This window comes from Euleptes europaea, chromosome 5 (genome assembly GCF_029931775.1).
Source record: "Euleptes europaea isolate rEulEur1 chromosome 5, rEulEur1.hap1, whole genome shotgun sequence".
Lineage (NCBI taxonomy): Eukaryota > Metazoa > Chordata > Lepidosauria > Squamata > Sphaerodactylidae > Euleptes > Euleptes europaea.
In genome coordinates, this window is record NC_079316.1 from 91148977 (window position 1) to 91176946 (window position 27970).

The window sequence follows — 27970 nt, forward strand, 5'->3', positions numbered from 1 at the left end:
TGCTGATAGGACTTTCTTTCCTTGGTGTTTCCACCAATCATCAGTGGCGTGTGGTGGGTTTTTTTAATTCAAAAAATGTATCATTCCTTCCTTTTTGCTTGAGCTAGTACTTTTCTGCCCATTGTGCATGTAAGGGTTTTAATTGACTTTAAAACTGGTACGTTTCCTTCTATGTACCTGAAGTTTAACATTTTTATCTCAGTTGACTGGAGAACAAACATAGTACAACCCAACTGTGTGTGTTTCCTATAAAATAAATGGAAAAATTAAAAGCAATGTATGCACTAATAAATGAAACAAAAACAAAAATAATTATCTTAACATGTATGTCTTTATAATGACCTTTTCATAAGCCTTCAAACATTCATGGGTTCGCCAGCATGTTTGTCTGGAGGCTTCCTAGTGCACTCTGGAATAGTTACTCACATTTTTTCAAGCTGCATGCCATGTTATCTTCATATAGAATTCTGGTAGTTGCTGGGGCTTTTACTTGTCTAGTTGTATTGGATACCATTTAGCTTGTTCAGCTCAAGGGCATCGCCAAGATACTTAGAGGCCTGCCACTTGTATGCTCAACTCTTGCTTATGCTGGATGATTAGAACTGTCATGGCTAACTTTGAAGCGTGGGTCCTCAGGAAGTTAAAATATGCTATGGTGAGACTGTTAACTGAAAAAAACTGTCTTGATCCACCTTTTCTTTCTTTCTTTCTTTCTTTCTTTCTTTCTTTCTTTCTTTCTTTCTTTCTTTCTTTCTTTCTTTCTTTCTTTCTTTCTTTCTTTCTTTCTTTCTTTCTTTCTTTCTTTCTTTCTTTCTTTCTCTCTCTCTCTCTCTCTCTCTCTCTCTCTCTCTCTCTCTCTCTCTCTCTCTCTCTCTCTTTCTTTCTCTGTCCCTGTCAAACACACAAATATATTAAGGCATTTGCAGTTGTTTTTTAGCATACCCACAAGATATTTGCATGGGGGGGTATGTGCGCGCACACACAGGAAAAGACAATAATGCTAGAAAAAGTTAAAGGCATAAGGAAAAGGAAAAGACTCAATATGAGATGGATTTACTCTATAAAGGAAGCCATGGCCCTCAGTTTGCATGACCTGTTAATGTTTTGGAGGACGTTGATTCATAGGGTCACCATGAGTCAGAAGCAACTTGATGGCACTTAATACACACACACAATTTTTCCCAGCATGACTTTCTATTGGGGTTGATGAGAATTGTTATTTTTATGTCCTGAACTGGGAGGCTACAGTTTCTATCAACCCCCACAATCCAGTAAATTTTGTGCATGTAGTAGCAATGGCTGTTGACCTATGTGATGATGAATATTACTGAATATGCACATACAAATTCATTTGAAGAAGTGCTTGTTTTAAATTGCAAATAAATAATCAATGTGAGTGTATAGGGTGCTAGAGGGGAGTGGGCATTGGAGCACAGTGAGTATGATTTTTGAACATGGTATTTGTTCAGATTGTATCATCACTCCGAGCTTGTAGCGGCAGCTCAGTTGCAGAGACCCCCGGATAACAGCAATTATTTTGATTCACTCCATTATGTTTTCCCCCCTGATTTTGGAAAATAAGCTGCCTTGATCATGCTGGTGGTTAATCTTTACTTGCAGATGGACTGGGGTAATCTGTTCCTGCTGGTTTCTCTAGATCACTCCACAGCATTTGATATCACCGAATAAACAAGTGCATGGCATCAGACCTGAGCCAGTGCTTAGTTGGAGAGCTTGATGGGGAACAAGCTCCAAATGAATCCAGGCAAGTTGGAAATAACGCTATTGGAGAAAGCTGATGTTCTAGAGGGGGCTCCTGTGTTGCCTTTGGATGGGGTTAAACTGTCACTGATCATGTGATTAGTTTAGTATCATCCTTGTTGGAGAGACAGGTTGGAGCCGTTGCTAGGAAAATCTTCAAGCTACTTGCAAGGTGACTAAACTATTATTTTAAATTATTACAAACCATCTTACCATATAATACTATAAAATATACTATAAAAACTATTTTTAAAAAGGCAAGCTACAAATATGTTAAATAAATAATGAAATTCTTATATAATCCATGTTTGGTAAATCCACCTCAGGATTTATGCTGCTTTGAAAAATTATCTACTGTTGATTTGGAAGCAAGCCATAATGGACTCTGACATGCAGTTCACACAATTCACCCTAAAAAATGTTTAGAAAATTATCACACCAACAGCTATAACGACAGCTAAAGTATGAATTTATATTTAGAGTTGAATAGCTTCTTTAAGTCATTAGAGCCCAAGGAGGATTTCCACAGAGATGGATTGTAGATATATTAGAACTCTCTTTGTCAGTCTTTGTCAGATTCTTGGCACAATCAGAGACATTCAATGAATGAAATGTGAAAAGGTTCAGAAGAAGCTCTGGGGTGGTTTCTGATTTCTAAGGGCATACTACATAAATGAAATTGCTGTTGATCTGGAACACTTTAAATCATTGACATCTAGAAAGGTAGGATTATGTATTTGGACATATTACCCTACCACCCCCACTCACTATTGTTGGGAAGAGCCAAGAGATATCCATGCTTAGATAAGTGCAAGGTTTAAAGAAGCCTTTAGGCAAATTGACAGTGCAATCCTGAAGGGGGGGGCAAAGCTGCTTAGGAGTCAGTGTGACCCCTGCACCAGCATGCGTTTCACTTGCGCTGTCCAAAGTGGCTCGAATGCCCGTGCAGGGCCACTTACGCTGGCTTTGGGGAGCGATATAGCAGCACGAGGCTCAGGGAGCAGGCGCTGTCTCCCTGGCTGCGTTTTTCCAGTGTTAAGTGCCTGCACTGGTATCCGGGGGCATTCCCAGGGCATTCCTGGGGGTGGACCCTTTCTTCCTGGGAACACCCCATTTTGATGACATCGAGCTATGCCTGCAAAATACCTGGCATAGCCCTGTGAAACCCAATGGAGAAGTTTCACAGAGTTTTGTAACATTATTTTTACTTTTATTTTCAGGCTGGAAAGCCTTTCAGGAGGTGGTGTGACTGCGCCGTCTCTGGCCATCACCTAACTAACCCCCCCCTTCAGGATCCCCGATAGAGCAATGTTAAAACTTTAAATATCAGGGCATTACATTTAGTGAACCCCTGAGCTGGAATGCCCACTTTTCAATTATTACAACCTCTGCCTTAAAGATCATAGGAGCTATAATGAGATATTATTACACCAGGGGCGGATTTCTTATAGACTCAGTGCTTAAACTTTATACTAGCAAGGTTATACCACATCTATTGTATGGCATCGAAATATGGGGGTGGAAACAAGAAATTTTATCCAATCTGGAAATAATCCAAAATATGTTTATGCGGCACATTTTGGCACTGCCAAAAGGAACGCCAGTAGACCTAATGAGGGCAGAAGTTGGCCTTCCATCAATTAAAGCTCGAGCCCAGTTTACAATCCTGAAAACACTGAAAAAATACAACTTGGAAAACAATGATACACTTGGTAAAAGCAGTTTCCCCCACTACAAAATAAGGATAATGAGCGATCAAATTACCTTATTAACATCATCTCCCACTATTCTATCCAGATGACTTGCTCCGGCCCTCAGGCAGCAACCTTGAGCTAAGGAATTGGGTTTACAAAGAAGATGCCATAATTGATAGCTATTTAATTTCCCAGATGAAATTTGTCCCATGCTTTAAAATGATAAAAAGACCACATTAGAACCTCCTATCTGGCAGATATCACAGTCTATAGCCTTACAGCAGCCTTTACATCGCTGTGCTTCTAAACTATACCCATGGAATTTCTTGCAGGTCGTTTCTCCCAAAAAAAACCCTTCCTCAACATATCTACCTACGTGGTGGGGCTGTAGACGATCTTCCCCATTACATCTTGGCCTGCCCTTTATACACTGAATCCCAAAATAAGTTCTTTGCAAACATTCTGTCTGCATTACAATCATTATCTGATGCTGATAAATTAATTCATTTGTTATCAGATATGGATCCCGATATTTCCCCAAAAATAGCACTTTACGGCCTGGTAGCCAAGAAAATCAGAGAGAGGCAAATATAAATGGTGGAATGCTGGATAGAATTGAACAGGCACAATTTAATGTATTTTTTTAATGATATTGGTTTGTACATTTTAAAATTGCTGTTATATTGTTTTAGATTGTAATGGCCTATGGTCTTATACCATAAACCACTATTACTGGTATATATGAATGGAAGGGGATCTCTAGTTTCCCAGAAGCACTTTTCTTAATTTTTTAAAAGAATTTATATAACATTTGTCCTGCATCATTATATAAATAGTAAATGTCTGTGATAAATAGTAAACATCACTTGGTTACTCTAACAATTACCGTTAGATTGCCACCTTTCATTTTAACCCATTACAGTTTTTACTATGTTCTTTAACACATAGTTGAACTTTTCTGACTTATTTTCCCATTGTTGTTGATCTTATTTTCCCATTGTTGTTGATCTTATTTTCCCATTGTTGTTGATGTTGTTCTTAGTCTCTATTTATTTCCAAGACTTGTACCTTGCATTTTGAATATTTAGGTCTTCAAGGTAGTTTACAAAGTTGTTTGTGGTCACAGAAGGAACAGAATTTCACATGTAGATCTTTCATCCAAAAATACAGCAACACTTTACATTTTCTACTGACAAAGGGAGCTTTGAATTGTGAAAGCTTATACCCTGGAAATAGTGTTGGTCTTTAAGGTGCTACTGGACTCAGATCTTGCTACTCTACATTTGATGTTTGTACAAAAGGACCATTATCCTCTGGTGTCTCTTTGGCTTGCTGGCAAGGAAAAGTTCAAGTTCTCCCAGAAGATTATTCTGGGACTGAAACAGATTATATCTTGGTCAGGGATATGGGATTACTCCTTCCAAACTGTTTTTCTACAGGCAGCTGGTTTGATGGCAGTTTCTAGTATTTGCAATATATAGCATTCTTGTAGCCATTATCATTTAAACTATTCCTGGTATTTGCTATTGATTTTTTTTCATGAAGTCGATAAGAATATTAAGCAGTCTAAAGGTACATTCAATTATACTAGTCTAGTGACTATTCTGCTAATATTTAGCAAGTGGTTTTAGCTGTTTGGTAGGGCCCTTCATATTCCTTCATTTTCAGTCCTTTTCACTCTTTCTCCTATTTGATGTATGTGGACCAAAGTCTCATAGTTCTGTGTTTGTTTGTTTAAATCAGACTGTATCCTTCATTGGTCATTGGAAGAAATATATCTACCTGGAAGGAATATATCTACTTGGCCAGGGCACTGAACACTTGAACCATTGCATGTTGGACAGCCTTCCTATACTTGTGGCTATTCTGAGTTACATTAGATTTCACCTTTATTATACCAGATAGATTTTGGGAAACTTTGGTTGTTTTTGCATACAGACTGTAGTGGAAGAGTAGTAATGAAATACTTTGATGTGTTAAATATTGTACTTTTTCTAGATCTTAGCTTTTTCTAGATCTAGAACTTAGATTCTCATGTTTGAACTTTTGTGTATAAAACCCCCAAAGGATTGGAGTCTGATTCTAGAAAAAATTACAGAAAGGACTTTGTGCTGACCTGCTTGTTGTTGTAGCCCTAGTCCTTGTCAATGTACGCTTTCAGTCCATTTCCATTACCTCCTTTCATTTCATCGACCTTCAAACAGCTGTTCAGCCAGATTGCCTGCTATTTACACATTATTTGCATTTGGTACAATGTGTGTGCCTTTGCATCCTAATCATTTTTTTTACCAGTGTCTCTTTGTCCATTGTGGGGTGACTTTGCCCTGGAAGGGCCATATGGAGATCCTATTTGTGAGTGCATGCACACAATCTACAGAGTTGTTACCAGAGTGAAATGCAGTAGGTCCTCTACTGCTACTAGTCCTGCTTTAAAAAAAGAAAAAGAAAAAAAAATTCTGGGTGAATGAGTTGGACATGAATGTTACCTAAGCTAGGTAATACACTTTCCTGCAACTGAGAACTGGACTCCCATTAAAGCATGCAGAGAAACAATATACAAACTTGCCCCCTGCATAAGTCACAAAGCTATAAAACTTTAAAGAACTACCGTATATACCCATGTATAAGCCGACCCGCGTATAAGCCGAGGTGCCTAATTTCTCCCCAAAAATGGGGGAAAATTAGGCACCCGCGTATAAGCCGAGGGTTGGCTTATAACCCCCCCCCCCCCCGCGCGCGCGCAGGCTTACCGGTACCTTCTGGGCTCCTGACGGCGGCCTGGCGGGGCCGGCGTAGCTGCCTCCCTGCAGCCGCAGGGGGCCTCTAAGGCCGCTCCCGGCCGGGAGAAGGCGGCGGGGGCGGCTGGTCGGCCTCCCCGCGGCCGCAGGGGGCCTCTAAAGGCCGCTTCCGGCCGGGAGAAGGCGGCGGGGGCGGCTGGTCGGCCTCCCCGCGGCCGCAGGGGGCCTCTAAAGGCCGCTTCCGGCCGGGAGAAGGCGGCGGGGGCGGCTGGTCGGCCTCCCCGCGGCCACAGGGGCCCTCTGGAGGCCGCTCCCAACCAGGAAAAGATGGCAGAGGTAAGTTCCCCCCTCCCTCCTCCCTCTTCCCTCCCCCCTCTACCATATTGACCCGCGTATAAGCCGAGTTCGGCTTTTTCAGCCCTTTTTTTGGGCTGAAAAACTCGGCTTATACGCGAGTATATACGGTACCAATCCTATGTGAATGGCAGTATGTCTCATTTCTTCTGTGTAATCACACAAAAGAAATGATTCACACTGCCATTTATGTTAGGATTGGTAGTTGTTTTTTTTAAGTTTTGGTAGCTGTTTCCTGAAATGGGGCATGGGCATTTTAGAAAACAAAGCAAATAAAGTCAAGTTGGCAGACCTTGGCAGTCATAGTCAATGGGCCAAGGTAGATAATCAGCTTTCCACATGGTAAGATCTTCCACCATGTGATTGCTTAATTATAGTAGTATAGCAGTATTACAATTGTAACATGATTTTTTTCTGCCACCCATTCTTATGTATGGTAAATGCTGGGGTCTTTATAAAGTAGTAGGTTTTTACACATTACTTACGTGGTTGAATGTCTATTGGTATGAATAATCTATGGCTGGAAACATGGGGAATGCATTCTTCTAAGCTGAAGAGCTTAATGGCTAGAGTCCTGTTTAAAGAACAGCTTCTTGTTTCTGATTTTTATTCATAGTTTCTAGAATGTTCAAAATACCAAGTGTTGTTTGTGTATTCCGGAAGATTTAAATAGCAGTTTTCCTAAGATTTTTATTTATGTATTAATCTGTGTAAATAGGGATGCTTGAACACCTGCTGATTTGACTCGACTTCTCTTTGCCTGGTGCAAGCAGGGAGATGATTTTTTTCATCAATCATTTGGCTGCTTGTGAGCAGTTTGAACCTATTCATTGGGTTGCTCTATGCGTATTCAGACAGTGCAGTACTGTTCAGTTGGCAGTTTCACAGTTTCACATTTTTCTCATACAACACAATAAGAATTTTAGTACCCCCATCTATCATTGTCACTAGATGCCCCTCAGCAGCCTATTGTATTAAAAAATAGTGAGCAAATCAACCAATTAGCCAATGTTTTTAAAAATTCTTACTATGTGGTGCTCATACCCTTAGGGGAGGTTTAGTTCCCTCCCATGTCATTGAAAGTATCACCCTAAGCAGAGTTACATCCTTCTAAGTCTGTTGAAGTCAAAGGGCTTAGAAATATATAACTCGGCTTTGGATAGCACAGTTAATTAACTTACTTTACCTGACCCAACCGTCTATGACTCTGGGGGAAGAATTGATTTTACCTAGTGCACAGAAGTAAAAACTGCAGGGCAAGGAGACAACTATTTTGCACCATACTATGCTGATAGCCATTCATATTCCAGGGAATGCCTGAAATGTTTCAAGCATATCAATATATCAAATTCTCAATTCTCAATGTAGTGCCATCTGTGAATACTTAAATCTGGAGAGTGGGGCCATGAACAAACATTACAGATCTGAGAAAAGCCCCAGGTTTGCAGAAAAATCTGAAATCTTAAAAAAGATGGCCTCCAAAATGATAGAAGCAATTCCTGTAACTTTAACTGATAGATATCATTATGTTCTTAAACTGAATTGTATATCACTGTGATTATATTGTTATTGATGTAAGCCACCCCGAGCCTGACTTTGGCTGGGGAGGGGCGGGATATAAATTCAATAATAAGTAAAATAAATAAGAAGTGAATGTTTTCAGTGGCTGTTGCTAGGCAACCTCAACAGTATAGCCAGCTGTGATGGACAGCTGCATTCTGCATCCAGTCATAGAGCCCCTTGATTGGCAGGTTGTTCGAATGGAATTGTACGGATAGCAGTTAGAAAACTGACAGTTGGGAACAGTTGAAGGAAAGTTGTTAACAGACAATGTTGGAGATAGCAGAGTGAGCTGTAAGCTTTCTGTAGAGTATTCTCCTCTAGAGTGAGAGGAGCATACTATGGGTTAGGATCAGAAAGGATTCATAACCAATTATAAAGGGAAATAACTGTAGTGTTGAGAGGTTGATCCCGAAGTGTTTAATGGGAAATCGCTGTAGTGAAAAGAGTGATCCCAGGCCAATTTAAAGAAGAAAATTGGGAAGTTGTGTATATGTTCCTAACTCTTCCAACTAAAGAACTACTGTTTGAAGAAGCTTATGTTTATGAAACAAAGCAGTGACTGCCAAGATATATCAATGTCAATACTTAACAAAAATATCAACACTTGTTGGTGACCCACCTTACAAATTACAAAATGCCTCTTGTATATAACCATCATAAGTTCCTTATTCTTGTTGTTCTGTTACAGGCCACATTTATGTTTATTAACCTAATCTTTACATTCCCCTCAAAGGAGACACTGGTCCAAAATGCATGGTCGCTTTATCCTCCTTTAATCCCTATTTTAACCAGGATCGAACGCACATTAGGCAAAACGCATGCGTTCGATCCTGGCTGAATCCTGGCTGAAACAGGGATTAAAGGAGGATAAAGTGACCATGCGTTTTTGACCACTAAAGCCATTTTTACTTCAAAAAGCATCTCGTGTGTCAGATATTTCTGACCTTTATATAAACAAAAGAAGAGCAAATCTTCTGCCTTCTGAGGTGGGGGCAAGGCCCCTTCCAGGGCAGTTTTGGCCTTTGAAAATGCATCAAGGCAGGCCCAGCAGCAACCACCAGCATCTTGCTGCTGTGCAACTTGCATGACTCACCCAGGCCAGGCTGCTTGCTACTGTTTAATAGCAACTACCTCACAAATGCCAGTGTGGTGTAGTGGCCATGGTTTCAGATTCGGATCCAGGAGACCCAGGTTGGAATCCTCACTCTGCATTGGAAACTCGCTGAGTGACTTTGGGCTACTTATGCACTACCCTACATCACATCGTTGCTAAGAGGATAAAATAGAGGAGAGGAGAATGATGTAAGCTGCTTTGGAAGCAGGAAAGGGAAGCTATTGTGGTTGGAATCCTCACTCTGCATTGGAAACTCACTGGGTGACTTTGGGACTATGTTGACATGTAAGTCCATAGGCTGAACTGTGCAAAGCACGGTCTGGTATATGAATTATGGATGTCTGAAGAAGGTATCTCAAAACAAGATGCAACCGGGGTCTTGTAACCTACCTGGGCACATCGGATCAGGTCGCCAACCAATCTTATTCTAATTGAGGGAAGACCTAATTAGTCACATCAGATCAGGTCTTGCCAGCCGGTCCGATTCTATTTGAGGAAAAGTTTCTTGGACTCACTTAACTTACACATGGAATTTATATCCTTGTGTTATACTGAAACAAAGCAAAGTGAAAGCTTCAAGGTTCAAGTCTTCCACCAGGAATTGTGATATTGCTCACACAGCGGCTTGTGGAAGCCAAGCCAAGCTACCATGGCTGTTTTTTATTTCAATACGAAAGGTTAGTTCTCCTCGTGTGCAATGGCTGTTCCTTCTTGTGATTCGCTCTTTTGTTTGTTTGGTTGTGTTTATTAATGTTGTATAATAGAATTGTAACTTAGAACATTTGGTAAGCAAGTTTGGTAACTCAGTGTTCATATTCATAGAGGTTGTTATATAAAATACTTACCGCACAGTCATTAGTGGTCGTGTTGCTGCCATTGCGTCTTGCTATTTTGCTACTGTTCAATAGCAGCTACCTCAGAAATGCCAGTGTGGTGTAGTGGTCAGAGTTTCAGATTCAGATCCTGGAGACCCAGGTTGGAATCCTCACTCTGCATTGGAAACTCGCTGAGTGACTTTGGGCTAGTTATGCACTATCCTACATCACATCGTTGCTAAGAGGATAAAATGGAGAAGAGGAGAATGATGTAAGCTGCTTTGGATACCCATTGTGGAGAAAAGCAGGATATAAATGAAAATACATAAATCATAAATATAGCTAAAGATTGGGAGGGGTAGATTAGTGGGTGAGTGGGAAGGAGAGAAGGAAGCAGGAAAAAGTGAGTAAATGGGGGAGGAGGGAAAGTTGAAGTGTGGAAAAGGGGACACAGGGAAAAGTATGGTGCCTCTCCCAGCAAGTCCTTATGGGTTGCCCTCTGTGCAGCTGGGCCCAGATCTGCCAGCACTGTGCTACTTAGCCAGAGTTTTCCCAGGGAGAGGCTGCCAAGGGGAGGGAAGGAGGGAGTGGTGAGGACAGGGTGACAGATAAAGGTAGGTTGGCTGCTGAGTGAGAAGGAAGCAGGAAAGGGAAGCTATTGGGGCTGCCAGGAAAGGGAAAGATTAAATAGTGGGGGAAGGGAAAAGGAGATGTCCTTTGAAAGTCCTTGTGGGTCCTCTGCTTGTGTCATATGATTTTGAACACAGAGAAAGTAAGATGTGGGGAAAGGACACTGGATTAGTATCAGTGGAATCTTTAGGGGAAGGTGACTGCAGTTACTAGATATAGACTATGTATGAGCAATAGTTTTAATACTTCGTGTATTTTTCGAAAGTACGTTTTCAGATTTTTACATACAGGAGAGCATTTTGACTGCTCTTTAAGTGCCTGACAAAAGGTTTAAGTAGAAATAAATAAAAACCAAATTGTGCTATGATTAATGTAATAAAATAGGGAGCTGTGAAATTCATTTTTAAAAACATATTTCCTCATGCCCTCAAATTTATTACTATCCAATGCTTTATCCTGTTACAGAAGAGTCAACTTTCATGATATAAGCTATCTCTCCTTCGCACAGATGGGCATTTGGCATTAGGCCAGTTGGATGAAACTGTCGGAATCAGTCACGTTCTAGGTGTTCTGCAGCTTGTGGCCCGTGAAATGATTTTGATATGGTGGAGAGCTCTTAAAGGCACAGCGCAAATCTATTCCTCTCATAGGTTTATTCTTTGATCAGGGTCTTTATTGTCCCTGCTTGTCTAATATTTTTATATACTAACAGAGCTTCACTGCAGTGGATATCTTGTTGTGCTCTTGACATCCAATTTATTTTGTGAAGGTTGCATAATGGATTTAACCCTCAGTTAGAACAAGCTGCTTGTTCCAAAATACTAAGCCAGTACTAAATAGGTACAAGGACTCAATATTTATATACTGTATTTACTTGAAAGGAAAATGACCTCCCCCCAATGTTATACACAAAATGTTATTTAGTATTGGACATAACTGTATCTTGTCTGCAATGTTAAGATGATCCCCTCTTTTGTTCAATGGCATACCTGGGGGGGGGGGGACACCAATATTCCTTTGGAGTAAATACTGAGTTGAGTAAACATCAATGTTCCTTTTGTGTAAATTCTGTCCTCCACCAATTTTCACCTGGCCTCAGCTCTGGGAACTTTATATGGGACCATCTATCATCCTGGTTCTGGATGAGATGGTTCTGGAGCATATTCATCTGTTGTCCATTCTGCCCTAGAAACCTAGCTAGCAAAGTACATAGTTGATCCATTGGTGCTACAGGTGGCACTTCTGGAGAATGCTGGTCCTGAGGGACTGCAGATGGCATTGGTGCAGCCAGCTGGGCATTCACAAAAGGATTAACTCCATTGCCTGCTGGCTGTGCACTATCTGAAGACTGTAATCATTTAAGTGGGGTGCCCAAACAATCTTCCCTTGGTCTACTTTGTGTTGCACTTTGCCATAAACATGGGTCTGTTTCCAAATAGAACTCCCGTTTCCGGGGAATGCTTGGTAATTCTTTATAGTCCAACATACTTATTCCTAGGCCCTGCAAATCATCTTCAACCCTGAATTGTGGCCTCAATGGCAATTCAGGGGGGGGGGGGAACGTTAGTGCAACTAGACAGCCCAATAGTCTCTGTTTTATAAATCACTTGGTCAGGCAGCCTACCAGAGAGCGAAGCCCTTTGACCTGAAATCATGTTGACTTTACTAGGAAGAAGAGGGGAAAAAAAACTTGCTTTGCTTGTTAAGCCTCAGAGCTACTTACAGGTGCTGTGGTACAAACACATCCAGGGTTTCCTTCGCTGCCACCATGTATGAACTGGCAACCTATCGACCAGGTTTGAAATGCTGACAACAGCCCTTTCAGATGCCCAATGGGCAAGGTGTGGTTCATTTAATAATAAGGTAGAGAGCTTTTCTTTGCCAAAGCCTTATCTCTCCGGCTTTTGGTTCTTCCCCGGGACAGTTGTACTCACATTATTTGCAGCTCCTCTCTTTAGTTTTGTAAAACAAAATTTATTTGTTTAAAAATAAAACATTTTCAATTCGTAACAAGCAAATAAAACCATCCTACTCACTAGCACGTGACCTGGATGGCCCAGGCTAGCCTGATCTCATCAGATCTCAGAAGCTAAGCAGGGCCAGCCCTGGTTAGTATTTGGATGGGAGACCACCAAGGAATGCCAGGGTTGCTGTGCAGAGGAAGGCACTGGCAAACCACCTCTGTTAGTCTTGTAGTGCCCTAATTAACTTAGTTTATAGAGAAAACATATATGCTGTCACATATATGCATATTTACATAATATGAGACACACACACACACACATATATAGATTCTTATGTACAGATCTAGAATCACGATGCATTATGGGTAACCTGTATTCTTTGGTCAACAGACATTTCCTACTGTAAGGGAATTGGGTCAGAGTGACCTGCAACTGTTTGCAGGCAGCTGACTAGGTGAGGTCATTCCCTCTTGGTACAGGCAAGTTCCTTAATTAAACCTGGAGCTTTGATTTAAGACAAGAAGTGTCATTCTGGAATGTGAAATTGTGCTTTCTCATTAACCATTAGGCAACGCCTTGAATAGCATTTTCTATTGGATATGCAAATAATTGCTTATACGTCCAAAAGGTTTATTGGACAGTTCAGTCTGACGTGTGTATTACGCTTCTGTAACCACCCATCATCAAAGTCTATATCCATGCTTGCAATCCTTTGATGTGTGTGGAAATTGCTCTGCGCTTTAGGCAATTTTCACCAGCATTTTGTTATATTGGCCAATAAAACAACCTGCTTTGAATCTTCAGCTTCCAACTGCTTTATTGTGATTGAATATTAATACAATAAGGCAGGAAGACATTACAGTCTCTTGCCATGGAAACCCCAAAAGGGGCCGCAACTTGACAGCACTTTACCCACCCACCTACCGACTCACTAGTGAAGGCCGCCAGAAGAGGAAAAAAACCCACCGCTGCCAGGACGAGGCTAATGCCTTAAAGAAAACCTCCCCCACCAATCAAGGTCAAACACTTAATCACTCTCCACAGAGCAACTTTCAGTCTTAAAGCCAGACGCATGTTACTTCCATACAGGCACTCTACTCACACACAATGAAAAAAGTGAAAAAAACCTCCAGAATTTAATATGGTTATAGGGATGCCAGGGTGCAAGGGGAAATCTAGTCAATCAGTTGACCTTTATCCTTAGGTAGAGTCCAGACATCAGACTGGTCTTGGCTCTAAAATACTCCCCTGGTTGCTGGTGTGACAAAACAAGAACAAAACCTTATGACCTCTATGACCCTAGCTCCTTAGTCCAAACCGCCTGGGGGCCGGAGAACTAATTCTTTTCAAAACCTGATATCAGGCCTTTGTGCAAAACACAATGGTATTGAAATACAGCTCTTCATTTTTGCTGCCATGCTGATAATCATGGGTGACCAGAGCAGATTTGCATGTTGAAAAGAGTGGCTGGAGGGGATGCTTAAAAAGAAGAGGGTGTATATTAATCAAGAACCGCTTTATCCTTGTGAATGTTATTGTTCTTACCATGGGCAATGCACTGCATCTGAGTAATATGGCATTTATATTCCTCCTCCCAATATTAATAGTTAATTTGTGATGGTTTGAGACTTAATTCTGTGATACACTATAGCATGAAAGATGTAATTAAGAGACTGTACGGTTAGTACACTTTGTTGGAAAGTAACTGGCTTAAGAATGAGGCCTTTGAGGAATATTATATTACGGTGGTACTCATATAATCAGACAGAGCATTTGTGTTTTGTAAATGTCTTGACATTGGAAAGAATGAAGCACAAAAAGACTTTAGTGGTTAATCCAACTTGCCCAGACCAAGATGAATCTATCGCCTTATCCTGTTATTCTGGGCTGAAGGCAGTCAAATCTGATTGGCTATGTAGAGTTGAAATGAAGAAGCTGTGACTATAAATGTCAATAGCCTTTAAAAGATATGTTTCATTTGGGTGGACTTTGGAGCCCCTGAATTGAATTGCTTGATTGATTTGATTTATAACCCGTACCCTCGCCTCAAGAGAGGACTCGGGGTAGTTCACAGCATACGCAAACACAGCATTAAAGCTTGAAAAGATAATAAAACCTATAAAATGCATATAAATAAAATAAAACAGATTCTAATTAAAATACAAATAGTCATCAGTTCTGGAAACACATTTGAGCAGTCAGGCAGTTCGCCCATACTCTTGATTAATTAAATGCTGTAGAAAACAAGGCAGCATTGCATAACCTACGTAATCCTAATAGCTCCCACAGGGCATGAACCTCCTCGGGGAGCTGCTTTAGAGGGCAGGGGCAGCCACCAAGAAGGCCCTTGCCCTAGTGAATGATAAACGGGCTATTCGTGAACCAGGCACCGTGATGAAGACCAAAGGGGGCAAGGGGGTCATATTGGGAGAAGTGGTCCCAGAGGTATGAGGGTCCCAGACCATTTAGGGCTTTATAGGTTAAAATCAACTCCTTGAATTAGCACCATGAACTAATTGGGAGCCAGTGTAGCTGCTGCAAGACTGGAGTTATATAAACCAACCTCCAGGTAGTTTAACAAAACATACAAACAACCAATGCTGGAAATAACAAAAGTTACTAAGCAAAAACAGCACGTAGCTCACTATTTTACCTTATTCATTATATAAAAAACACAACAAATATTAATCCATTGCAATATACTATATTCAGTGATATGCACAAAACACTAACACAACTAATAGTGTCTATACAACAATATTCCTATGTGAATAAAGAAATACATAACACCAAAAATATTCTAACAGGGAAATACTAAGAAAATAATCACACTTTCCATGCCCCCAATGTTCCGTGGACGCTAACTCCAAAAGTAGTTCAGGATAAGCGGCAAGCTATAATACAGGCAGTCTGTAGAGCGCCAAAAGGTGAGTTCGCAAACCTTCACCAGTCAAGAATCAAGCGCCCACCAGGAACACCCACAGATACTGGAGTAGTCTCACGCCTTTGTTTATGGCAAAGGCGTGAGACTACTCCAGACGGAGACAAGGTACCCTGGGGGGAGGGTGGTTTCCATTCAAATACAACAGGATCTCACAAAAGAAGCCCAATCTGGACGCCACCTCTAGTTTGGTGTACGTTTCGAGTACTTCATCAGCTAATGGGTCTTCTGTATTATTCCTTCAACTATAGCATTGCATGTGAGCAGATTGCCCACCATTCCATAAGGGCATATAAGCCTCAGACTGCGATTCTGCAGTTCATGAAAGGACTCATATGTCTGCGTAATACTTGCTCAAAAACTGACCGCAACATTATTTTGAGCAATCTCCTTCACAAGAGCTTCTTTGGTCATGACTTTGGCTGCCTCAGCTATCAACCCCCCCCCCCCGAAAACCTGCTGTATAACTGAAGGTCTCCCCGAATAGAGGCCTCATTTCCCAGCAGCGTGACCGTCTCTTGAAATCAGATTTTTGAGACTACAATAAAGGACTGTTGGAGGGATATCATTTCCCACCAAAAGAAATGTTTTCCATGCCTTATTTTTCTTACATTTAAGCCATTTTCCTCAGTTTGGAAGCTAATTTGCATGGACACCAAGCTATGCACCCCAAATACGAAGGGAGCCCCCAGACTTTGAGGTGCCAGCCTGCCAATCAGCTCTTTCCGCCAATCCTTTGCAATGCTGAACTTCTGAACCTGAAAACAGATGGACAGCTCAGCTCGCAAATACCTGGAGGATGGGGGTGACCCCTTTGTGGGCCCATAAAATTGTCCCCCCTGTCCCAACATTCATCAAACTTTGGTGTCTGTCTAAGGAGAGTCCCTTGCAGCTATGCTGCAAATATGGGGACTCGACCTCCAAAAGTGCCCCCACAGGAGCTTCGAAAAAATCCCCATAGACTATAATGGACCCAAATTTTTCAGTAAACCCAGAAATAAAGCTGAAACACAAATTTACTGGTATGGGTATTCGGCTTATTCTGGGTATACCAAAAAAATCAGGCCCAATGAACCCAAAATTAACCAAATTTTTTGTGTACATCCCTAGTGGGATACAAATAAAGTAAGTAAAGAAAATATATCTTGGCCTCCTTATATTTTTTGTATTCCTTTTTCAGTTTATTCGAGCAGCAATTAGATGGTAGTTGTTTGAAATGGCTTCTGTGTGGGGAAAAAGGATTCACTCATTAACCTTACAGCTTATTGTTCATGAGCATACAAATTCTAGGAAATTAAGAGTGAATCATTCCTGAAATAACTGGAACCTCACAGCCCACAAACTTTTGATATATGGTAATTTTTTATTTGCTGACAGTTCTTACTCTAGTTCATAGATATATTTTGAGATATGTACAAATTACTTATGTATGCATGGATAATTGTGTTCTGCCTTAATGTTTAAACAGTAGAAGATGCCGAAATATATCTTACTTCATGCATTTTCTTGTTCTGTTGCATGGGGTGTGGTTTTGATGTGTGTAATAAGCCCAGGTTGCATTTGTAAATAAAGCTGTACCTTTTAATCATTTATTAAAGGTGTTTTTGTGAAATTTCAGCCAGGCTGTCACTGAGAGCGAAACATTTATTTTGTAAACTCAGGCAGGAGAAGTAGACTGGTACTGAGATTAGAATTCTGTTGATACAAGTAACCAACTGGGAAACTGACTTATTTTAGCATATTGTAAGATTTTCAGAAAACATAGGTTTAAGATGGAAATTGCCACCGCTATAAAAATACTATTATAAATATCTTGAATTCAGTACATTAACGAAACTATAAGTACTACAGAAACATATGACTGCTGGCTTCAGTTCTTTTTGAAATGTTTCCTATTCTGTAAGAGTCATACATTTTAAAATTGAAAAAAAATGTGTTTTGTTCTAGAACAGTACTTTGCTTATTGTATAAACATTTTTTTTACTGTTTTTTCCAGAATACTCCAGTGGGAACTCCAATTTTCATAGTGAATGCAACCGATCCAGACCAAGGGGCAGGTGGCAGTGTGCTTTACTCTTTCCAGCCTCCATCCAACTTCTTTGTCATCGACAGTGGCCGTGGCATTGTGTCAGTCATCCGGGCACTGGATTATGAAATCACTCAGGCCTACCAGCTTCAGGTCAATGCAACAGTGAGTATGATTTTTCCTGTTTCTTTTCTCCCTTTAAAAATTGAAAATCTTACATGTCTATGAGAAAAAACTTAGAGCTTGTGTTATCACTACATTTACCTGTTCATTTTTATGTCATGTCTCCTATTCATATGTAACCCATTGTTATTCTGTCTAATATTGGGGTTTTTGTCAACCTTCCTGGTCACGCTGTTTCTGGGTTGAAGTTCTTTCTTCCCCTTTCTGTTTGAGTTTTGATGTTTCCTATTCATCACATTAAAATTCTGTTTTAGAATATTTAAAGTGTTATCTTCCTTGGAACATTTGGCTGTTAAACTTGGAGATAGAACTACCTATTTAAGCAATTGCAGGCAAAGGGACTGTAGTAATGGTATTAGCAATAGTAGTAGTAGCAGCAGCAGAAACACACTAAAATAGTAAAAGTGTGGGGGAGAGGAGGACCTGCCTGCAAAGCTTAAAAGAAAGAGCTTGGAAGTTAATGTCTTATGAAAACCCCAAACCAGGGCTTTTTAAAAATTAAAAAGCCATCTTTTTAATTGCAAAGTCCAGATTAACAGAAGTGCTATAATCTGTTGCTGGCCATTTATTTCCTATATACATTGGTCCAAATCAAAGTAAAATGTACTAAGACCTGTTTAAATTTTTTAAAGTAATTTTTAGTAATGAATTCAATTAAAATAGGCTTGCCACTGAAAGGAGCTAACTAATACAGGGTGGGCACTTTAAAAAAAAGTCAGTTCTCACATGTCATTTTCCACCCTTTCCAAGTTGTTAACAGGAAAATAAAGATTCTCCTCTAGAAAACTACCAAAACAGGAAGACATTTTCTAGGGGGAAGATTCAGTGGTTCACCATACTGAAGTTACTGATCCAATCTTTAGCATTTTATTTTTATATGATCTCAAGTAAGGAAACAGCTCCAAAATCTGGAGCTTTTGCCAAGCAGAATTGATAACACTGTTTCAGAGTCAGTATAAGGAGGTTTCTTATGTTCGACAATATTTCTTATGTTCGTTTTTAGATTCAGAGCTTTGCATAACCAGGCAATAGAGGTGTTTCAGTGCACCTGATCTTTCTATAGGGAGAGTACAGGTTTGGTGTTAATTGTAGTTTTCATTTTGTATTTAGGCTTCTGTCAATATTATCCTGTTCTTATGTTTTAAAGGACCAAGATAAAACCAAACCTCTTTCCACTCTGGCTAATCTTGCAATCACCATCACAGATGTGCAAGATATGGACCCAGTTTTCATCAACCTGCCCTACAGTACGAACATCTATGAGAACTCTCCTCCGGTAAGAGCCTGTGACAGGTCTTTTTATATTACTACAGGAATTTCCATACTATCCTCATTGAAACCTTTCAGCTTAAGTGCAAGTAAGAGTCGTGACATCTTCCCCTTGTGTGCTGTAGTTCTGATCTGAATCAAATCTGTACATACTTGGAAATTAAGTTCTACGTACTGAACTCCCAGTGCACATTTGATCAAAAGTCTTCTTGGTGGCCATGTGGCAGACATGAGGACTTGGCCTCATGAGTTATGAAGAAGCCATTGCTTTGGAACAAGATGTGTGCTAACTAAATGTTAGACAGGGATAGGGTAGCCAGCTCCGGGTTGGGAAATACCTGGAGATTTTGGGGGTGGAGCCTGAGGAGGGCAGGGTTTGGAGAGGGGAGGGACTTCAATGCCATTGAGTCCAATTGCCCAAGTGGCCATTTTCTCCAGGTGAATTGATCTCTGTCGGCTGGAGATCAGCTGTAATAGCAGGATATCTCCAGCCACCACCTGGAGGTTGGCAACCCTAGACAGGGATGGTGCATGATGTGTACTATGCTAAAACTGCAGTTGTAAATGTAAGAAATTCTGAATCTTTCCAAGAGAAGGATTTGTTTCCTCTCCCTATTAGAGGATGTTTTAGATATTTAACCGATAAAGCATTTGATCATAGCTTCAAGGGTCAAAAGTAGTTGGAGGAGAGCATAGTCACTGATTAATACAAATGGGTGAAGGAGCTGCACCCACTTGGATGCAGACTTTAAGTTAAATCCTTTCTTCATACAAGACAGTATAAGAAGTAGAGAATGAGGGAGGGGGGAATCCTGCTTAGTGTGTTAATAAGAAGAGGGTAAAGAAGAATGATGTGGTATTACAGTAATGGAAATCCCCACTAGTTTCTAAGATTATGGGACTGGATCACCTTCACTGAATGACCTTGTATCCCTAAAAAGAATCTCTCTCAAACGAAATGACAATATAGCAGTGTCCAGACCTAAATGGGCCTTTCCTATTGATATTTTCAGTGGCAATTAATGTCAAAAAGCAAATTTACACCGCCGCCCACCCCCAAAAAAAATCTAGAAAGGTTTGGCATCTAACATGAAATACAGCATTTCTCCTAAACACTTGAACCATAGCATAATGATCACCCAGTTTGTTTATAGCTATCTTAATTTATCTTTATCCATTTGAACTTGATCTGTATATAAGAACTAATATGAGAAGCAGTATTCTAATCAAGTGTATCACATTCCTCTTTCTTAGAAAATTTTAATGTTATCTCTTTTACACTGACTGATTTTCACATGATGTTCTCTGTTATCATGTGGGTGTATAAAACAGGTAAGTGTTCAGGGAAGGTCCTCTATGTGATTGACAGATTAAGAATGAACAGTGGCATGCATTTTTTTTCTAGGGAATTGCTTGAGAAGTCAATAGAGAACACACAAGAACATACTTGAGCATACTGACATTTGCCTCTTGTTCTCAACCTGATCAAAAAACTGTCTTGCCATAACACCAGACATGAATTATTATTCTTATCTTTCTTTCCTCTCAATATGGTTTGAATACTTCCATATCTCTAGGGTATTAACTTGCATGTCTGGCTAGGACATTTTGCAGTGTAATTGTGTTGTTGTTTCTACAAATCATGGACAGATGTAAGACAAATTTAGAAACACTAATGAATAATTACACCTGATTTATGTGGCTTTGGCCATTTATGCATAGTTACTTGGACTTGATTTGATCTATAACCCACTGATTTGTGTTTTTTTGGGCAGTCCACGGTATTTATAACACTCTCCTCCAACACCTCATTTCAAAGGAGTCTACTTTCTTCCTGTCAGCTTTCTTCATTGTCCAGCTTTCACACCCATACATAGTAATAGGGAATACAATGGCATGAATTAACTTAATCTTGATGGCCAGTGACACATCCTTACACTTCAGAATCTTTTCTAGCTCCTTCGTGGCTGCCCTTCCCAGTCTCAATCTCCTTCTGATTTCTTGGCTGAGTCTCCCTTTTGGTTGATGATGGAGCCAAGGAATAGAAAGTCTTCAGCAATTTCAATTTCCTCATTATCAACCTTAAAGTTCTGTAATTCTCCTGTAGTCATTACTTTTGTCTTCTTGATGTTCAGCTGTAGTCCTGCTTTGGCACTTTCTCTTTTAACTTTCAGCAGTATCGTATTTTGGTCACATTATGAGAAGGCAAGAGTCACTAGAAAAGACAGTCATGCTAGGAAAAGTTGAGGGCAGCAGGAGAAAAGGAAGACCCAACAAAAGATGGATTGACTCTATAAAGGAAGCCACAGCCCTCAATTTGCAAGACCTGAGCAAGGCTGTCAAAGATAGGACATTTTGGAGGATGTTGATTCATAGGGTCGCCTATGAGTCGGAAGCGACTTGACGGCACTTAACACACACACTTTGACTTGCATTCTCCCGTGGACTGCCCCGGTTCTCTGATGGAGTTATGCATGATTTTTCCATCTCTCAGAGTTCGCCTCGCTCCCACCCCATGCTCTCCCAACGTTTCCCTGATGCTGTTATACCCCGACTTTTGTGTTTGCCCCCTACCCCAATTCAATACAAATTGAAGAGATTTGTGAGCATAGGATTAAGTTCAGGCTTCTGTCCCCACACAACCCCATGCCCCAAGGGTGGCTGGCACAAGCCAGGAAGAGAAGCAGCAGGAGGAAGCAAGGCTCTGGGCAGCGTTGGGAGGAGGAGGAGAGCTGAGGCACTGTGGTGGCTATTGAACGGGAAGCCTCTGCTGGGGAGCCGCAGCTGTTGCCTCCTACACTGCCTGTTGGGGGTGGGGGGAATCAGCAGGAAATCTTTTCCTGATGGCGAACACATTCCTACACTGGTGGCTGGCAGGCAAGTGCCCCTGGTCAGCCAGCCCCACAAGCAAACAAAAAAAAAAAACCAGGCATGGGGCTGGCTGACCAAGGGCACTTGCCCACCTGGATGTCACTGCACAAGCATGCGTGCACGCACTTTGCCCACTCAACACCAGTGTAGGAATGTGGACACCATCAGGAAAATATTTCCCACTGATTCCCTCACGAGTCCTGGCAGCTGCTGGAAGGGATGACCATCAGGCTCTGTGGTGGTGTGGGGCAGGCACCATAGCAGTCACTACCCAAGGCAGCCTCTCCCCTCTAGAAAGCCCCACACATTTATTTTCTCCCCTTTCCTCAACCAGGGTGGGGGTGGGGGAGAGAGCTCAGTGGCCTGTGGTGGCAGGGATCTTCCTTCTCCCCCTGTGGCCCAAGTGGGGATGGCTACAAGTTTGGGGGACCCGGGGCTTCTTGCCACCACCCCCTGCCTTCCTTCATGGCTGTGAAACACTTGAGGAGCATCTATTATTGATAGCACCTGCCAGAGCTCCTTCCCAGACGAAAATAGCTGTTGGAGACATTCCGTGACCTACATGGAGAGGTGGGGACAGGGGAGCCAACTGAGTTGTAGAGGCAGGAAGTGAAGTGGGTGTGAGAAGAAAACCAAAATAAGGGCTGGTAAAAATGATCTGTTTTCTAATCAGCATTGGTTGGGGGTGATGCTTGTACAGACCCTCTACTTTGGCTGTAAAATGGCCACTCACTCCAGGGCTGATGGGAGCAGGCAGGGTGGTGACGTATTCAAAAAATATACACTACAGCCAATCACAAAGCAGTGTTTTCAGGGGTTAGGGACTCAGACACTCCACATCTTCACTGGTTGTTTCTGCAATACAAAAATTTACTCCTAGTAGTCCTGGAATTTCTTCAGGGCAATAAGCCCCCAGGCATAGAGTTTTGAGAATTCAGATGAGAACAGTGTGCATCAAGGGAGCATCAAACCCAAGGAAAAATTCCCATGCATAAATTGCCTTTATTACTTTTCCTACTTATTTGAATCTAGAAATGATTCTCTCTTTTAAATGCACCAATTAAATAATATGAGAATTATTTTCTGCCAAATTTTGTCTCTTCTGGCCTCTTAATGTACTTTGTGAAGATAAACTGTTCTCTTGTCATGGACAGATTTAGTCATAAAGAGGCTTTGAGACTACAGGGGTGGAGAGCCAGTTTGATAAGCCCAGGGGCTTATTAATTCCTGATGGCCTTGGGAGAGTTTCCTGATAATATGGCATGCTGTCCTGCCTAAGCTATGATCAGCCCTCAGAATAAAGAGATGGCACAGTTACTGGATATATTTCCTGAGCTTCCCCTCCCACTGCCTGGAGTTTGGTCAGGTACAACTGGAAGCATGGAGCAATAGAGCATCAAGGACAACGGCTACAAGTGCAGAAAGACTCAAGCCTGGTAGAGTTTTCTTTAGCGCTTATACTATTGTGATGATGGCAAAGAAAAAACATTTTCATTTTAACCACACAGTGCTGTCCCGTGGAAATGTTCCAAATGATGAGTGGTCTGCTTCAGGCAGCCCTTAGAGTGATCATAATGAATTCTAAGCAGCTTGCTGTGATACGTTTTTTAACCTCATAGTTGATAAATTTGTTTACTTCTGCTCCAGTTGAGATAGCATGGATACAGTAAATGTATTGGACATTTCCATAGCTCTCTATTGGCATCTTTGCTTGTATAAGTTCTAGTTTAAAGGTCTGTGAAAATTTACAAGGTATTTGTTGGGTTGTGGCCTACCTCCAGTTTGTTCAACTGTTACCCTTCCTGGCTAATAGCTTGCCAAGGGCAGAGAGAGACCTGTTGGGCCCAGGAGGTAGTAAATGGCTCGCTGAAAGAGGGAACAGGCCTGTTTGCCTTGAACGAGGTTACTGTCATATTGTTTGTTTGTTTGTTTGTTTGATTGATTGATTTGTATCCCACTCCTCCCCAACAAAAGTCGGGTTCAGGGCGGCTTACATCCTACATAACAATAATATTAATTCTCATTCAGTCCATTTAAAGCAATAGCACAATAATACATAACAGATTCGGTTAAAAACTAGTAAAATCTAAAAGTTACACATTGCACAAGTCCATATGGTGCCATTCAGAGCATAGAGATAGCCAATCAGTCAGGAGAGAGAGGTAAGGTGGGGAAAAATAAATCAGGAATGAAACCAAATATGATACAGAGAGGTCAGTTACATTGGAACCATTGCTACCCTCAACTGTAGGCCTGGCGGAACATCTCTGTCTTAACAGGCCCTGCAGAATTGATCTAGATCCCTCAGCGCCTGGGTCTCATTCAACAGAGCATTCCACCAGGCCAGAGCCAGGGCTGAAAAGGCCCTGGCCCTGGTTGAGGATAGCCGGATACTTCTCAGGACGGGGATCACCAACAAGTTGTTACTAGATGGGTGTAAAGGTCTCTGAGGGGTGTATTTAGAGAGGCGGCCCCACAGGTAAGATGGTCCCAGACTGTTTATGGCTTTAAAGGTTAGTACCAAAACCTTAAACCTAATCCGGTATTCAATCTGGAGCTATTGCAGCTGACGGAGCACTGGTTGGATGTGAGCTTTCCATGGGGTTCCTGTAAGGACCCTCACTGCTGCATTCTGGACCAACTGAAGTTTCTGGAGCAGCCTTAAGAGCAGCCCTGCATAGAGCAAGTTACAGTAGTCTAACCTGGAGGTGACCATTGTATGGGTCACTGGCTAGTTCCTGAAAGACGTCTTCTTGGACTCAAATGATTATGCCATCTCATAGTTGTGATGCTCTTCTTTTTGAGTAACATGCTTGAGTGGTTGTTGGAAAAGATGCCTGGAATAATTAATAGGTTGGACGAGGGTTTATAAATTGTGTCCAATCCAAAATAAAACACAGGTGCTCTTGGTAGCTTTTAGTTGACTGTGAAGATGGTGGGTTGGATCCAATAGAAGATTTCCTTGGATGGAAGGTGTTCCTGTGAGTCCCGCCGACATGGGACCCTCCACCACTACCATGCCTAGCCGCCCAGCTCCATAAACAAAGGTTGCCACTTCCGCCCCTGGAACTCAGGTAGAATGGCTGCCCTTGGAGCTTGTAGGCAGAGCCTGTTGCCACCGCAAGGAATGCCGCACCCCCGGATCTCAAGTGCTGGGCACTGTGGATGCTGAAGCTTTGCTGTGTGTGTAGGGTGTTCTCAACCACCACAACTCTGCTTCCAATGGAGGAGGATTTTTTTGAGACCGCTGACAGAGGGATGGAGGATCTGCAGCCACGATGGAGCCTCACTGTGGGCAGGGAAAGAAAACATTGCAGGCCATACCACATCAGAGCTGTGAAACAGGCTGGGTGCAACTGCCATCAAGAAGAGACGAAAGTGACTGAGGGTGCAGGCCCAGCAGCAGCCCAGATGAATAGGGAAGGGGGCAGGCTGGACTGAAGATTCTGAGTTCAAGGGCCCCCTGGAGCACTGCCCCCACATCTGGCCAGCCGGCACAAGGAAGAGCATCATGGCTGGCCGGGGCTACTGCAAGGACCCTGCCCACCAGGCTCCTTGCCCGGGATGGCCTTCCTTGGCTTGCTCTCGGCTCTGTGTCTGCAAATGCAACCCCAGGTGAGTCTGGGGCCATAGCTTTTATTCTCTCTCAAGGTCTCTGTGTACTGTGCTGGATAAACTTTTACAGCTAAGCTTAAATGATTTTTTTTTTTGCACCAGCTGCCCCCATTGGGAGCACCATATAGGAACATGTATGCTAAGAGAGGGTGGAGCTGTGCTTTCCATTCAGTTCTTTTTTTGATTGCTGCAGCAAAGATATCATAAGGAAATTTTCTCTTTCACTTTTGTGATCTAGGCCTTCTTTTAAAAAGAAAAATGGATACATAGCAAAGTTAGATTTAGAATGCTGTTTTGAGTGATTTTCACTCTTCTTCATTCAACAAACCTAGAAGGTCCTTTATCATGGGTTTCTCCCCATCCCCAGCCCCTTTTGCCTAATTACTTCTCACCTTTTGTAAGCACTTATCCCTGTGGTAATCCCAGAAACAGCATCCACAGACAAAGAGTCCAAAAGAGAGCTGATTTATTGGAAAAACATACAGGTATGCAGAGCTTACAGGTACATTTTGGCACGAATGGCAATTGGGAGCATAGGGTAGGCCTATAAGGGAAAGTATTAGTCACAACAGGTCAAGGCGCCTCCCCCCCCCCCTCTACTGAGGAGCCTTTCCCACAGGAGATAGCACTGGAACAGGAATTCAGCAGTTAGCAAGTTCAGCCTTGAGAGGCACCTGGTGGAATCGAAACTAAAACAGTCACATTCTGACAGGCTGCTTAGAGCTGTGGAAAGCAGGCCTGACATCCTGCCCTCCTTTAGGCCCCCTCCCCACCGTTCACCACCTGTCCACTTGGAAGCGCAGGCTTGTCAGGGTAGGCAGTATGGAACTGGCGGACCAAACGGGGTGCAGACACGTCACGTGCACGCACCCACTCATCATGGGCAGGACCGAAATGTTTCCAACGGACTAGGTAGTGGAGAGACCCATGACGGATGCAAGAGTCCAAGATTTTTGCAACCTCAAAATGTTCCTCCCCCCCCCCCCCAACCATCACTGGTACATCAGGAAGTGGTTCAGGATGCCACTCGGGGGAAGGCACGTGGGAAGCCACTTTGTCTGTGGATGCTGTTTCTGGGATTACCACGGGGACAAGTGCTTACATTTTGGCACGAATCGCAATTGGGAGCACAGGGTAGGCCTATAAGGGAAAGTATTAGTCACAACAGGTCAAGGCGCCCCCCCCTCTACTGAGGAGCCGTTCCCAAGGGAGATAGCACTGGAACAGGAATTCAGCAGTTAGCAAGTTCGGCCTTGAGAGGCACCTGGTGGAATCGAAACTAAAACAGTCACAGTCTGACAGGCTGCTTAGAGCTGTGGAAAGCAGGCCTGGCACTTTTAATTAATTTTTATGGCACAGAAGGCAATTTTCAAACATTGTGTTGCTTGTGGAGGCAAACTACCAATTTTTGCTGGCCACATTGAGTGCCTTTTACCTTCTCTTGTTTGAACAGTGGGCACTGATGGATTTCTCAGCACCATTCATGACCTCAGCACCAGGCTGCAAGTCCCCCTGAAACTTGGCCTTGGATTCATGTGCCCCCCATCAGCGATGTCGCCAGAGCCCTCCAAGCTAAGTCCAAGTCTCCTTTGGTGGATCCTAAGGCAAAAAAAGAGGACAAAGATCAGAGGAAGATAGCCTTTACAATGAGACTTTGGTCCACATAAATGTTCTGGAGTTTGTTGCTATCTACAGACCTGGCAGTGTCTTCCATCTCCTGCCCAGGTAAAAACCAACAATGTTGTGTCGATGTATTACATCAACAAGCAGGGGGAATGCCATCTGTGACATTTTGTTGCCTGGTACGTGACCGTTGGCATCACTGTCGTACCCACAACAGAGACTTCATAGCCATACATGTTCTAGGCATTCAGAGTTCAGCTGCTGATGTGCTAAGCAGAGCGGGCTCCTCAGTCGACAAGTGGTCACTGCACACTACTTCATTGACTGTTCAGACATTGGGACTACCCTGAATTCAAGATGTTTGCTTTGCAGACCAAATGCAAGTCCACAGTCCATTGCAGGAGAGAGGATAGAGGAAACCAATCTCTTGCTGTTGTGGAATAAACACCTCTTGTACATCTTTGCCCCTCCTCCCAAAGGTTACTGTCAAGATTTTACAAGATTTCACGAACTGCACACTCATCTCACCTTTTTGGTTACTCCAAACATGGTTTCTGTCCCTTCTGCGATTCGCCAAGGAAAACTTCTTATACCTTTTGTGCCATAGGGAACTTCTCTTCCAAAAGGGCAGGTTTGTTCTTCACCCAGACATCTCCAAATTGAGGCTCAGGATTTCCTGCTGCTGTTGTGAGACACCGGACTAGCCATCTTCTCCCTACGCGTACACTTAGCAGCAATTTCTGAACATTAACCTGGCTCTGACAGGTGTTAGCTATCTTATCTCCACCAGACATAAAGTGATTTTTCAA

At 42.2% G+C, this 27970-nt stretch overlaps 1 protein-coding gene across 1 annotated transcript in view; it reads left to right on the forward strand.

The window, feature by feature from the left end:
• CDH23 (cadherin related 23) overlaps window positions 1-27970 on the forward strand; it is a 553698-nt gene that overhangs the window by 179195 nt on the left and 346533 nt on the right. Inside the window, exons 6-7 of the mRNA XM_056850511.1 lie at window positions 17571-17765; window positions 18931-19059. Coding sequence (XP_056706489.1) covers window positions 17571-17765; window positions 18931-19059 — 324 coding nt within the window. The remainder of the gene's footprint in view (window positions 1-17570; window positions 17766-18930; window positions 19060-27970) is intronic.